The 14,166-nt window shown below is 42.5% G+C and overlaps 1 protein-coding gene across 1 annotated transcript in view; it reads left to right on the top strand.

The window, feature by feature from the left end:
* Mtrr (5-methyltetrahydrofolate-homocysteine methyltransferase reductase) overlaps window positions 1-12,973 on the top strand; it is a 32,784-nt gene extending 19,811 nt beyond the window's left edge. Inside the window, 6 exon segments of the mRNA XM_032894820.1 lie at window positions 8,285-8,328; window positions 8,331-8,470; window positions 9,291-9,409; window positions 9,845-9,937; window positions 10,037-10,222; window positions 12,064-12,973. Coding sequence (XP_032750711.1) covers window positions 8,285-8,328; window positions 8,331-8,470; window positions 9,291-9,409; window positions 9,845-9,937; window positions 10,037-10,222; window positions 12,064-12,208 — 727 coding nt within the window. The 3' untranslated portion in view covers window positions 12,209-12,973.
* Window positions 12,974-14,166: the final 1,193 nt, after the last annotated feature.

Here is a 14,166-nt window from a genome sequence, read left to right as displayed (position 1 = left end):
TTGTCTCCCTGCGGTCTAACTTCTTGAGTTTTTTGTATATTTTGGATATAAGCCCTCTATCTGTTGTAGGATTGGTAAAGATCTTTTCCCAATCTGTTGGTTGCCGTTTTGTCCTAACCTCAGTGTCCTTTGCCTTACAAAAGCTTTGCAGTTTTATGAGATCCCATTTGTCGATTCTTGATCTTAGACCATAAGCCATTGGTGTTTTGTTCAGGAAATTTTTTCCAGTGCCCTAGTTTCTCTTCTATTAGTTTGAGTGTATCTGGTTTGATGTGGAGGTCCTTGATCCACTTGGATTTAAGCTTTGTAAAGGGTGATAAGCATGAATCTATTTGCATTCATCTACATGTTGACCTCCAGTTGAACCAGCACCATTTGCTGAAAATGCTATCTTTTTTCCATTGGATGGTTTTGGCTCCTTTGTCAAAAATCAAGTGCCCATAGGTGTGTGGGTTCATTTCTGGGTCTTCAATTCTATTCCATTGGTCTATCTGTCTGTCTCTGTACCAATACCATGCAGTTTTTATCACTATTACTCGGTAATACTGCTTGAGTTCAGGAATAGTGATTCCCCCTGAAGTCTTTTTTTTTTTTTTCCGGAGCTGGGGACGGAACCCAGGGCCTTGCGCTTGCTAGGCAAGTGCTCTACCACTGAGCTAAATCCCCAACGCCCCTGAAGTCCTTTTATTGTTGAGAATAGTTTTAGCTATCCTGGGTTTTTGTTATTCCAGATGAATTTCCAAATTGTTCTGTCTAACTCTTTGAAGAAATGGATTGGTATTTTCATGGGGATTACATGAATCTATAGATCGCTTTTGGTAAAATGGCCATTTTTACTATATTAATATTACCAATCCATGAGCATGGGAGATCTTTCCATCTTCTGAGGTCTTCCTCAATTTCTTTCTTCAGAGTCTTGAAGTTCTTATTGTACAAATCTTTTACTTGCTTGGTTAAAGTCACACCGAGGTACTTTATATTGTTTGGGTCCATTATGAAGGGTGTCGTTTCCCTAATTTCTTTCTCGGCTTGTTTCTCTTTTGTGTAGAGGAAGGCTACTGATTTATTTCAGTTAATTTTATGCCCAGCCACTTTGCTGAAGTTTGCTGTATATAGCTTTTACTATGTTTAGGTATAGGCCTTGAATTCCTATTCTTTCCAGAACTTTTATCATGAAGGGGTGTTGAATTTTGACAAATGCTTTCTCAGCATCTAATGAAATGATCATGTGGTTTTGTTCTTTCAGTTTCTTTATATAATGGATCACGTTGATGGTTTTCCGTATATTAAACCATCCCTGCATTCCTGGCATGAAGCCTACTTGATCATGGTGGATGATTGTTTTGATGAATTTATTGAGTATTTTTGCGTCGATATTCATAAGGGAAATTGGTCTGAAGTTCTCTTTCTTTGTTGGGTCTTTGTGTGGTTTAGGTATAAGAGTAATTGTGGCTTCATAGAAGGAATTCAGTAGTGCTCCATCTGTTTCAATTTTGTGGAATAGTTTGGATAGTATTGGTATGAGGTCTTCTATGAAGGTCTGATAGAATTCTGCACTGAACCCGACTGGACCTGGGCTCTTTTTGGTTGGGAGACCTTTAATGACTGCTTCTATTTCCTTAGGAGTTATGGGGTTGTTGAACTGGTTTATCTGTTCCTGATTTAACTTCGGTACCTGGTATCTGTCTAGGAAATTGTCCATTTCCTGCAGATTTTCAAGTTTTGTTGAATATAGGCTTTTATAGTAAGATCTGATGTTTTTTGAATTTCCTCTGATTCTGTAGTTATGTCTCCCTTTTCATTTCTGATTTTGTTAATTTGGACGCACTCTCTGTGTCCTCTCGTTAGTCTGGCTAAGGGTTTATCTATCTTGTTGATTTTCTCAAAGAACCAACTTTTGGTTCTGTTGATTCTTTCTATGGTCCTTTTTGTTTCTACTTGGCTGATTTCAGCTCTGAGTTTGATTATTTCCTGCCTTCTACTCCTCCTGGGTGTATTTGCTTCTTTTTGTTCTAGAGCTTTTAGGTGTGCTGTCAAGCTGCTGATATATGCTCTCTCCTGTTTCTTTCTGCGGGCACTGAGAGCTATGAGTTTTCCTCTTAGCACAGCTTTCATTGTGTCCCATAAGTTTGGGTATTTTGTACCTTCATTTTCATTAAATTCTAAGAAGTCTTTAATTTCTTTCTTTATTTCTTCCTTGACCAGGTTATCATTGAGTAGAGCATTGTTCAACTTCCACGTATATATGGGCATTCTTCCCTTATTGTTATTGAAGACCAGCTTCAGGCCGTGGTGGTCTGATAGCATGCATGGGATTATTTCTATCTTTCTGTACCTGTTGAGGCCCGTTTTTTGACCAATTATATGGTCAATTTTGGAGAAAGTACAATGAGGAGCTGAGAAGAAGGTATATCCTTTTGCTTTAGAATAGAATGTTCTATAAATATCTGTTAAGTCAATTTGTCTCATGACTTCTCTTAGTCTGTCTACATCTCTGTTTAATTTCTGTTTCCATGATCTGTTCATTGATGAGAGTGGGGTGTTGAAATCTCCTACTATTATTGTGTGAGGTGCAATGTGTGTTTTGAGCTTTAGTAAGGTTTCTTTTACATATGTAGGTGCCCTTGTATTTGGGGCATAGATATTTAGGATTGAGAGTTCATCTTGGTGGATTTTTCCTTTGATGAATATGAAGTGTCCTTCCTTATCTTTTTTGATGAATTTTAGTTGAAAATTGATTTTATTTGATATTAGAATGGCTACTCCAGCTTGCTTCTTCCAACCATTTGCTTGCAAAGTTGTTTTCCAGCCTTTCACTCTGAGGTAGTGTCTGTCTTTGTCTCTGAGGTGTGTTTCCTGTAGGCAGCAGAATGCAGGGTCCTCGTTGCGTATCCAGTTTGTTAATCTATGTCTTTTTATTGGGGAGTTGAGGCCATTGATGTTGAGAGATATTAAGGAATAGTGATTATTGCTTCCTGTTATATTCATATTTGGATATGAGGTTATGTTTGTGTGCTTTTTTGTTTTGTTGCCAAGACGATTAGTTTCTTGCTTTTTCTAGGGTATAGCTTGCCTCCTTATGTTGTGCTTTACCATTTATTATCCTTTGTAGTGCTGGATTTGTAGAAAGATATTATGTAAATTTGGTTTTGTCATGGAATATCTTGGTTTCTCCATCTATGTTAATTGAGAGTTTTGCAGGATACAGTAACCTGGGCTGGCATTTGTGTCCTCTTAGGTTCTGTATGACATCTGTCCAGGATCTTCTGGCTTTCATAGTCTCTGGCGAAAAGTCTGGTGTGATTCTGATAGGTCTGCCTTTATATGTTACTTGACCTTTTTCCCTTACTGCTTTTAATATTCTTTCTTTATTTTGTGTGTTTGGTGTTTTGACTATTATGTGACGGGAGGTGTTTCTTTTCTGGTCCAATCTATTTGGAGTTCTGTGGGCTTCTTGTATGCCTATAGGTATCTCTTTTTTTAGGTTAGGGAAGTTTTCTTCTATGATTTTGTTGAAGATATTTACTGGTCCTTTGAGCTGGGAGTCTTCACTCTCTTCTATACCTATTATCCTTAGGTTTGATCTTCTCATTGAGTCCTGGATTTCCTGTATGTTTTGGACCAGTAGTTTTTTCCGCTTTACATTATCTTTGACAGTTGAGTCAATGATTTCTATGGAATCTTCTGCTCCTGAGATTCTCTCTTCCATCTCTTGTATTCTGTTGGTGAAGCTCGTATCTACAGCTCCTTGTCTCTTCTTTTGGTTTTCTATATCCAGGGTTGTTTCCATGTGTTCTTTCTTGATTGCTTCTATTTCCATTTTTAATTCCTTCAACTGTTTGATTGTGTTTTCCTGGAATTCTTTCAGGGATTTTTGTGACTCCTCTCTATGGGCTTCTACTTGTTTATTTATGATTTCCTGGAATTCTTTCAGGGATTTTTGTGACTCCTCTCTATGGGCTTCTACTTGTTTAATTACGATTTCCTGGAATTCTTTCAGGGATTTTTTCGATTCCTCTCTGTAGGCTTCTACTTGTTCTCTAAGGGAGTTCTTCACGTCTTTCTTGAAGTCCTCCAGCATCATGATCAAATATGATTTTGAAACTAGATCTTGCTTTTCTGGTGTGTTTGGATATTCCCTGTTTGCTTTGGTGGGAGAATTGGGCTCCGATGATGCCAGGTAGTCTTGGTTTCTGTTGTTTGGGTTCCTGCGCTTGCCTCTCGACATCAGATTATCTCTAGCGTTACTTTGTTCTGCTATTTCTGACAGTGGCTAGACTGTCCTATAAGCCTGTGTGTCAGGAGTGCTGTAGACCTGTTTTCCTGTTTTCTTTCAGCCACTTATGGGGACTGAGTGTTCTGTTTTTGGGCGTGTAGTTTTTCCTATCTACAGGTCTTCCGCTGTTCCTGTGGGCCTGTGTTTGGTGTTCACCAGGCAGGTCTTTTGCAGCAGAAAAGTTGGTCTTACCTGTGGTCCCGAGGCTCAGGTTTGCTCGTGGGGTGTTGCCTATGAGCTCTCCGCGGGGGCAGCAACCAGGAGGATCGGCGCCGCCCTCTCCACAAGCCCCCGTGCACCAGAGTCCCAGATGGCGTTTGTTGTTTTCCTCTGGAGTCAGAGATGTGGGCAGAGTGTAGTCTCTTCTGGTTTCCCAGGCGTGTCTGCCTCTCTGAAGGTTTAGCTCTCCCTCCCACGGTATTTGGGTGCAGAGAACTGTTTATCTGGTCATCCCTTCAGGTTCCGGCGGTGTCTCAGATGCAAGGGACTTGCTTCTCCTGTGCCCTTATCCAAGGGAACCCAGAGGCCGTATATAGTTTCCTCTTGGGCCAGGGATGTGGTCAGGGGTGGGCAGTGTTGGTGGTCTCTTCTGCTCTGCAGTCTCAGGAGTGCCCACCTGTCCGGGCGGTGAGCTCTCTCTCCCATGGGGTTTGGGAGCAGTGAGCTGGAGGCAGGGAGCACGAGATTGGGACACCCGCTAAAAACCGGAAGTGTCTCTCCTGTTTCTTTTTCCATTCACTCAGAGTTATGAGCTTTCATTGTGTCCCATAAGTTTAGGAATGTTGTATCTTCATTTTCATTAAATTCTAAGAAGTCTTTAATGTCTTTCTTTATTTCTTCCTTGACCAAGTTGTCATTGAGTAGAGCATTGTTCAACTTCCATGTATATGTGGACGTTCTTCCCTTATTGTTATTGAAGACCACCAGTCTTACCGTGGTGATCTGATAGGATGCATGGGATTATTTCTATCTTCCTGTATCTGTTGAGGCCTATTTTGTGACTGACTATATGGTCAATTTTGGACAAGGTTCCATGAGGTGCTGAGAAGAAGGTATATATCCTTCTGATTTAGGATGGAATGTTCTATAAATATCTGATAAATCCATTTGGTTCATAACTTCTCTTAGTTTCTCTGCATCTCTGTTTAATTTCTGTTTCCATGATCTGTCCAGTGATGAGAGTGGGGTCTTGAAATCTCCTACTATTATCATGTGAGGTGCAATGTGTGCTTTGAGCTTTAGTAAAGTTTCTTTTATGAATGTAGGTATCCTTGCATTTGGAGCATAGATATTTAGGATTGAGAGTTCATCTTGGTTGATTTTCCCTTTGATGAAGAAGTGTCCTTACTTATCTTTTTTAATGTCTCTTGGTTGAAAGTCAATTTTATTTGATATTAGAATGTCAACTCCAGCTTGTTTCTTTGGGCCATTTGCTTGGAAAGTTGTTTTCCAGCCATTTACTCTGAGGTAGTGTCTGTCTTTGTCTCTGAGTGTGTTTCCTGCATGCAGCAAAATGCTGGGTCCTCTTTACATATCCATTCTGTTAGTCTATGTCTTTTTATTGGGGAATTGAGTCTGTTGATGTTGAGAGATAATAAGGAATAATGATTGTCGCTTCCTGTTATTTTCGTTGTTAGAGGTGGAATTATGTTTGTCTCTCTTTTGGTTTCATTGCAAGGAAATTATATTCTCGCATTCTGTACAGTGTAGTTTCTCTCCTTGTGTTGGAGTTTTCCATCTATTATCCTTCATAGGGCTGGATTTGTAGAAAGATATTCCTTACATTTGGTTTTGTCATGGAATATATTGGTTTCTCCATCTATGTTAATTGAAAGTTTTGCTGGATATAGTAACTTGGGCTGGCATTTGTGTTCTCTGAGGGTCTGTATGACATCTGTCCAGGATCTTCTGGCTTTCATAGTCTCTGGTGAGAAGTCTGGTATAATTCTTATAGGTCTGCCTTTATATGTTACTTGACCGTTTTCCCTTACTGCTTTTAAAATTCTTTCTTTGTTTTGTGCATTTGGTGGTTTAACTATTAACTGACTGGAGGAATTTCTCTTCTGGCCCAATCTATTTGGAGTACTGTACGCTTCTTGTATGTTTATGGGTATCTCTTTCTTTAGGTTAGGGTAGTTTTCTTCTATAATTTTGTTGAGTATATGTACTTGTCCTTTAAGTTGGAAGTCTTCACTTTCTTCTACACTTATTATCCTTAGGTTTGATCTTCTCATTGTGTCCTGAATTTCCTGTATGTTTTGGTCCAGTAGCTTTTTCTGTTTTACATTATCTTTGACAGGTGTGTCGATGCTTTCTATGGGATCTTCTGCTCCTGAGATTTTCTCTTCTATCTCTTGTATTCTGTTGGTGATGCTTGTATCTATGGCTCCTTGTCTCTTCCTTTCATTTTCTATATCCAGGGTTGTCTCCCTTTGTGCTTTCTTTGTTTCTATTTCCATTCTTCAATTCCTTCACCTGTTTGGTTGTGTTTTCCTGTAATTCTTTCAGGGATTTTTGTGTTTCCTCTTTAAGGACTTCTACTTGTTTACTTGTGTTTTCCTGCATTTCTTTAAGGGAGTTCTTTATGTCTTTCTTAAAACCCTCCATCATTATAAAAAATGTGAGTTTAAATCTAAATCTTGCTTTTCTGGTGTGTTTGGATATCCAGTGTTTCCTTTGGCGGGAGACCTGGGCTCTGATTATGCCAAGTAGTCTTAGTTTCTGTTCCTTAGGTTCTTGTGCTTGCCTCTAGCCATTGGGTTGTCTCTGGTGTTTGCTTGTCTTGCTGCTTCTGAGAGTGACTTGACCCTGCTGTAGGCCTCTGTGTCAGCACTCCTGTAGAACTGTTTTTCTGCTTTATTTCAGCCTTTCCTGGGAACAGGTGCTCTGATTTCAGGTCTGTCACGCTCCTGGAGACTGTCTTCCAGCTCTATGCATGGGCAGGAATCAAAGGGTCCTGCCCCTCATTGCTCGTGTAGGTCCTTGCACCCAGCGGGCACAGTTGGTACTATTCGATTCCCTCTTGGGTCTGGACTATGGGTAGAGGCTATTCTCCTCTGACATCTCAGGAGTATCCACACTTCTGAGAGTCCAGCTCTCTCCCCCATGGGATTTGGGTGCAAGGAGCTATTTGGCCAGTTCAGTTCGGTCCTCAGCACAGATCCGAACCGCGGGTACTGGTGACTGACTGTTCCTATATCCCTGTGTCCAGAGGCACTGTACAGTTTCCCCTTGGACCAGGGATGTGGGTCAAGGTGTGCAGAGGTGGCAGTCTGTCCTGCAGTCTCAGGATGTCTGCACTCCTGGGTGGTCCGTTCTCTTCCCCACCAAGGTATGAATACTTACTCAGCTCCAACATTAGGGAATCCTGAACATCCAGCTCTCTAGTGACCATGCCAGTTGCTGCAAACTCCACTGCTCTGTAGAGAGCAGTTTGATCTGAAGAGCCCCAGGACTTCTGTATTGTCGTTTCACAGTTAAGGTTGGGTGGGACATTTGGTGTCCCCCTGTTTAAGGCAGTGGGCTGAAGTCTTGCAGTCCTGAGCACTCGGGGCTGGCCTGTGCCTTCAGCAACAGTGCATCATGAGCTTGTGGGAGTGAGTTCCCTGCATTTCTTATGTTGTTTGTGTGTAATGCAACGTGGTAGAGGTTTGTGAAAGTGTCTCCACATGATTCTGAACTGTGCGCCTTCTTCACTTATTTTCAAACTTATCCTTTTAATAAATAATACCCAGCGTGGTAGGCCCACATTTGCATGGTAATAAAATCAGTGAGTGAGTGGGAGTCTTGAAGGAAGAGCCTTGGAGCATCTCACTTTCTACAAAACTTACTGAAACATAAAGAGTAGATAAAACTGTAATCTCTCCTGAAATACCTCAATTTGGGGTTAGGATGGCTCTTGTCTAGAGCAGTGGCCAGGTGAGTCCTCTGTGCCCCCAGCACCAGCATTGTGAGAAAGCATCATCTGTCCCTTAATGGATACTTCAGAACTTGCTTGTGTCTTTGCAGCTCCAACTTACTCCATCCAGACAAGCTTCACTTTGTGTTTAACATCGTGAGTTTCCATCGAACACCACTGCAGCCTCACTGCGGAAGGGAGTGTGCACAGGCTGGCTGGCCACATTGGTTGCTCCATTTCTTCAGCCAAACACAGAAGTTTTGACTGCAGACCATAGTGATGCTCTGGCTCCTGAGGTACTAAAATGGTGTGATTTCAGCTTTGCTACAGTTCAGCTCTTACCATACTAAAACACTGTGCTCACATCTTAAGCTTGCAAATGTTGTCAGCTGTTGTTGCTGTCTTGTCTGTAGAAAACAATGTCTTTTCTGTGACTGGTCTGGACTGTGGAGGCAGTGATGAACCCAGGACAACAGGGGTGGCAGTGGGGCCATAGTGTCTGCTAGTTGCTGTGCCCCAACTACGTCTGTCATTTAAAACAGCTTTTCAAAATGCTTTAAAATATTCTTTGAATATTTCCTACATTGTGTACAGTGTACCTTGATCACCTCCCTAACCGCAGCTTCTCCAGGATGTCCCACCGTGTCTTCATCCCTCTTCGTGTCCTTATTTACTGATTCTGTGTTCAGTGATTTCACCTTACTGATTTGGTGCCTTTTGTATGCTTGAGAGCATGGCATCAGCCACGGGGGATGGGAATATACCAAGGGACTACAGACTCAGAGGAAAGTGACTCCCTCTCCAGCAGCCATCATAGGGGGATGCTTGTGCTTAGTGAGCCTGCCTTCCTCTTCACTTACTCTTCGCTCTGTGCTTTCATTTCACATGTAAAAGAAATATGCTCAGGAAAAACACCTATGATGTGGGTAAAAAAGAATATTTGCAAAGCAAACTTTTCATTCCTTTGTACTATGAGAGGCTTTAGCATGGTGTGATGCTGTTTAACTTCATCATGCTTCTCTTGGGGATAACACGCGTGCATCTTCACAAGATGGTCTTGTTATGTACTCTCATGTTCCTTCTCTTAAACTCACTGAAGCTGCTTTGATATTCTAGATACTTATCTCTCCTCGGGCAACAAATTCCTTCCACTTACCAGATGACCTGTCGGCCCCCATCATAATGGTGGGTCCAGGAACTGGTGTAGCCCCCTTTGTTGGCTTCCTGCAGCACAGGTAGGTATTCATCGAGGCTGCGACTGTGGAATACAGTCCTCGTCATCACAGGTGGAGACGGTTACCCGTTTTGTTCTGCTGTGTTTTAGAATAATTGAGTATTGGTTGTAAAACTTTTACTTAGGCAAGTTTTTGTCTAGTATCAGGTGCTATAGTGATCTGTCACCATGGGTAAAGAAAACAGTATTTTTTAGTCTGGAGGGATGCTTTGTAATTCAGGTAGAACATCTGCTTGGTATGAACAGGAGTCCAGGGCCAGTCCATAGTGCTGTAGCATGAAAACTATCTGGGTTATCTGGATATCCAAACATAGCAAATGCTAATATCTTAAAGAAGTTGCTTGGAACAGTCAAAAGATATATTTTACAGACCTGTTCCTGAGGAATGATATTTATTTGTGTGCTCATTATATCAAACATTTCCTTTTTACATTAGAGAAAAACTCCAAGAACAACACCCAGATGGAAACTTTGGAGCAATGTGGCTGTTTTTTGGCTGCAGACATAAGGACAGAGACTATTTGTTCAGGTACGGAGTTGTACCTGTTGTGACTGGACATCTGTAATGTGCAGACCTTGGCATCTTTAACCACCACCCTTCACTGACCATGCTCTTATTATGTGGCAGGGAGGAGCTCAGGCATTTCCTCAAGACTGGGGTCTTGACTCATCTGAAGGTCTCATTCTCAAGAGATGCTGCGCCTGAGGAAGAGGAGGAGGCCCCAGCAAAGTATGTGCAAGACAACCTCCAGCATCACAGCCAGCAGGTGGCCAGGACCCTCCTTCAGGAGAATGGCTACATTTACGTGTGTGGGTATGTAGCCAGACAGGAGACCCAGCTGCTGTTACTGTAGATGGATTGAGGGACTGGCAATGAATGCAGCAGTCATTGCTTTCACATATGTCACGCGTGAGCCCATGGGGAATAATTCTTGGACACAGTTAATAGCCAGGGTTTCTTTTCAGAAAAGCAGTGGTGAATACTGGCTCTTGCATGGGGAATGCTTTGCTTTGGGCACATGTTTTTAGCCTTAATCGCTTAAACTGATGTCTCAACATGATTTTGTTGGCTAAAGAACTTGTGATTTGCAGCAGTGAACCAGCAGAGAGGGAAGTAGAGTTTGACTCTGAGAAGTCATCAGATTAGAATCTTCTTTCTCTAGGTCAGAGTGTGGTGGGCAAACAGGCAGAAGGCCGGAGTCACTCCTGCAGTTGCTAAGCTTTGTGTACATGTTTCTGTGTAAGCTTTAAGGACAGCACCATGTGGACAATTACAGATTGTAGAAACTCAGCTCTAAAGCTTTCAACTAGATAAGGACATTTCGAAATGAGAAATTTTGTTCTTATCCTAAAATACCCAGAGCACTTATCACCCTCAACAGCCAAGCCCTTCTCTGCCCTTGTCAATGTGGTGCAGAAGATGCAATGCTGGCTGTGCCTGGGTGATGTGACTGCAGCCACACAGGACTCCTGAAATGGCACTTGCTTGTCCCATGCTGTCTGCCTTCTTTCTTTAACTCTGTGTATAGTTTTAGCTTTCAGAAGGCTGGTTTTGGCCATCTCAATGACCTCATGGCCCTAATGGTTTCTGGCTCCCACATGAAGAATACTGCAGAGATCCCACACTGTGTTGGCTTATGTTCTCATTTAGCTTTTGTTGACGTTCTCCACCTACCGGTTTGTGATGACATTTTGGTCACATGGAGGCTGAAGTGTCACACTCCTAAATAGCAGTCAGCTATTCACACAGATGTGCAGGGATCTGAGACTGAGAACATGGAGGAATCATGGATCTCTCTAGACTCTTAAATTCTCTTCCATCATAGCCCCTCCAAGTCACTGAATCTTAACTTTCCTAGAGAGCAGTAGTGGCGCGTTCAGAGACAAAGGCCCAGAGTCACCTCACCAATCACAGATGGAGTGGGGGACAGTGAAGGAGGAGGGAATCTTCCTGAGTGTGAGGCACTCAGCTGAAGAGTCAAGAAGAGTCAAGGTGAAGGCAGAGAGGAGCTGTAGGTTTGGCAGAGGATGGGCCTGTGGTGATAGACGCTCTGGAGTGGTTAAGGAAAAGGTGAGGAAGGAGACAAATGATCCCGAGGGTAAACTGTGACAGGATGGGCTATATTCCAGACATGTGAAGATCCTGTCATACAGTTCTTTCATCCAGACATTGGGATATAAGGAGACATGAGGTCCACTTCCTGACCTCAGACAGCCTTAACATGGAGTTAGCAAGGGACAGTGACATAGGTGCAATGCCTCCCCTGCCTTCAAGAGCTAAGTTCTGTGCTCAGTGAAGGGGCCTGCCACTTCCTGTGCATGAAGGTTTGGGACTTTTAGAGCATGAGAGAGGGAAGGGAGGGGCCTGAACATGAGCCAGAGCCCAGCTCCATCCTGAAGTAAAACTGAAGGCTGCTCTAGGACATTGGAGCCTAGGGAGGACTGTCGGCCATGGACCCATGTGGTCAGCTCTATTTAGAGTAGTCACCGTGGGGAAAGGCTTGGCCTGCAGTAAGTGAAGCTGGATGTCTGGAAACCATTCTGAAAAGTAAGGAGAAAGCAAAGATGGCAGGATCTGAGAGAACTGGGGATGTGGCTAAAAGGGTTTGGTTAAGGAAAGTTCGTATTTTATAAAGTATGCTGTTCTGTCTTTAGAGACGCCAAGAATATGGCTAAGGATGTAAACGACGCCCTTGTAGAAATCATAAGCAAAGAAGCTGGAGTTGACAAACTAGAAGCAATGAAGACACTGGCAACCTTAAAGCAAGAAAAGCGGTATCTGCAGGATATCTGGTCGTGAAACTAGAAGGGAGGTTTCAGCTTGCTTGCTTGCTTGTTTTCTGAAATGCCAAAGGACAGTTGTACAGAAGATAGGTTTCGGGTATTTCTTGGCAGAGGCTTTGTGGGGAACAGCTCACTTACAGACACCTCCACCTGATACAATCTCAGGTTTGTCTCCCGTTCTGTGTCCCACCCAGCACCCCACTGTGTGGAGGGGAGAGGCAGCTCTCAGCTGGCTCTCAAGGACAGATAGTCGTCAATGGCTCACTTGTGTCTGGGCACATCGTGGAGAGTTTGTGGACATGTTCTCTTTCAGTGAAGTATATTCAGAGGATATTCATTCTGATGATATTTAAATTAATACAGACATACAGAGCATACTTTTGCATGTTTGCACTTAATTGTGGTTTACTATCAAAATTATATTTCTGATAAAATATTTTAATTTTGAGGTAATCCTTACAAAATAAGGGTTTTTATGCTACTAGAAATATATTTTGAAATACAATTGAAATTGTACTCTGCCATTTTCATCATGTTAACTTTTAGTGTCACAGTCCTACAGCTTAGGGGCATTTGCATTGCCCTGACAAAGGCATGTGTGTACATCTCAGCAACATCATGCCCTGTTCTCCTGGACTCTTTCATCAATGCTCCTCACTAACAGACTTGGTATTCCCCAATACCTGACTGTACTTCTGTGATTCAGCTGAGTAAAGAGCTCCAGTTAGACTTCTAATACCAAATTCTCTTGCAAGTTTTGAAAATAAAGCATATAAAAGGATTCTGTGCCATTGTGTGTATGGTTGCTGAGACAAAACTGGGACAAAGCAACTTAATGAGCGATGGTATTTCTGCTCACAGTTGCAGTATGTGGTCCATGGTGCTGGTGAGGTCATGGTACATCCAGTCAGAAGGAAACGACATGCATGCCTCACTGGCTTTCTCCTTTTCGAACACACTGTCTAGAACTTTCACACACAGAATGGGTCTGCCTACATGTACTGTGGGTGTTCACCTCAGCGTAGTCCAGAGGACCTCTCAGCAGTGGTTTGTTTCCAGTGATGTCGTAGACCCTGTCACAGCTATCACATGCATGATAAACTCTCCATTCAGTGTATAGTTATTGTCTTTTTAATAGTTCAACATTTAAAACACAACTCTGCCTGGTGAGATGTCACTAAGAGACTCCCTGGTCATTATAAGAATTAAAGATTTGAAAAAGTAATCTCAAACTTGGTGAGGCTTTGTGGCCCTTTGTTCTACTCTTCCCATCTTGCATATTCTATTCTCAATATTACATGTTTTATGTGCAATAAATAAGATAGGGGTTAGGAAAACACACCACTCAACTCCTGACATTTGTAGGTTGTATGCATTCCTACAGTAAACTGGGGCAACACAGGGACAAAGACCAGAGTTCCTCAGAAGTGCCCACCTGCCCCTGACTCTGACACCCCTGCACTCTGATGTGTAACCACAAACAACGGATCCAAAAGGCAAAACTAATTGCCGTTGAGAACAATCAACACTAAATTTCTGACAGGACATCCAGGTTTATGATTTGAGCTATGGCCAGATGCTCCTCCCCACACAGCCTTACTGGTGATAATAAAATGTAACCACATAGATCCTTACTAAAACCATGAACAGTGAGGGATGAAACTTTCACCTGCTGTGTGAGCACAATGAAACTCAGCACTAGCTCGAGATGACCCACTTGTAAGAACTGAGACCCTGCTGGAGCAGGATTGGGCTTTCTGTATGAGCGGTCCTGTGAGCTTGTATAAGTCTGTATGAGCAGTCAGTGCCATTTTGGGGTCAGCCATCAGCATATCCCCAGGTCTTAGCTTCTGTTTAGATAGGGGTGAGGCATGTTGTAAACTGTTGGATACAGCTTCCACTTCTCAGATATCACTCATGTTGGTGTCGGACCTTTCTAACTCATTACTCCTGCAGTCTCAGCACAAACTGAAT

The sequence above is a fragment of the Rattus rattus genome, chromosome 2 (assembly GCF_011064425.1).
Source record: "Rattus rattus isolate New Zealand chromosome 2, Rrattus_CSIRO_v1, whole genome shotgun sequence".
NCBI classification, from domain to species: domain Eukaryota; kingdom Metazoa; phylum Chordata; class Mammalia; order Rodentia; family Muridae; genus Rattus; species Rattus rattus.
The sequence above is the reverse complement of the archived record's forward strand: the minus strand, read 5'-3'. Positions and strand labels throughout refer to the sequence as shown.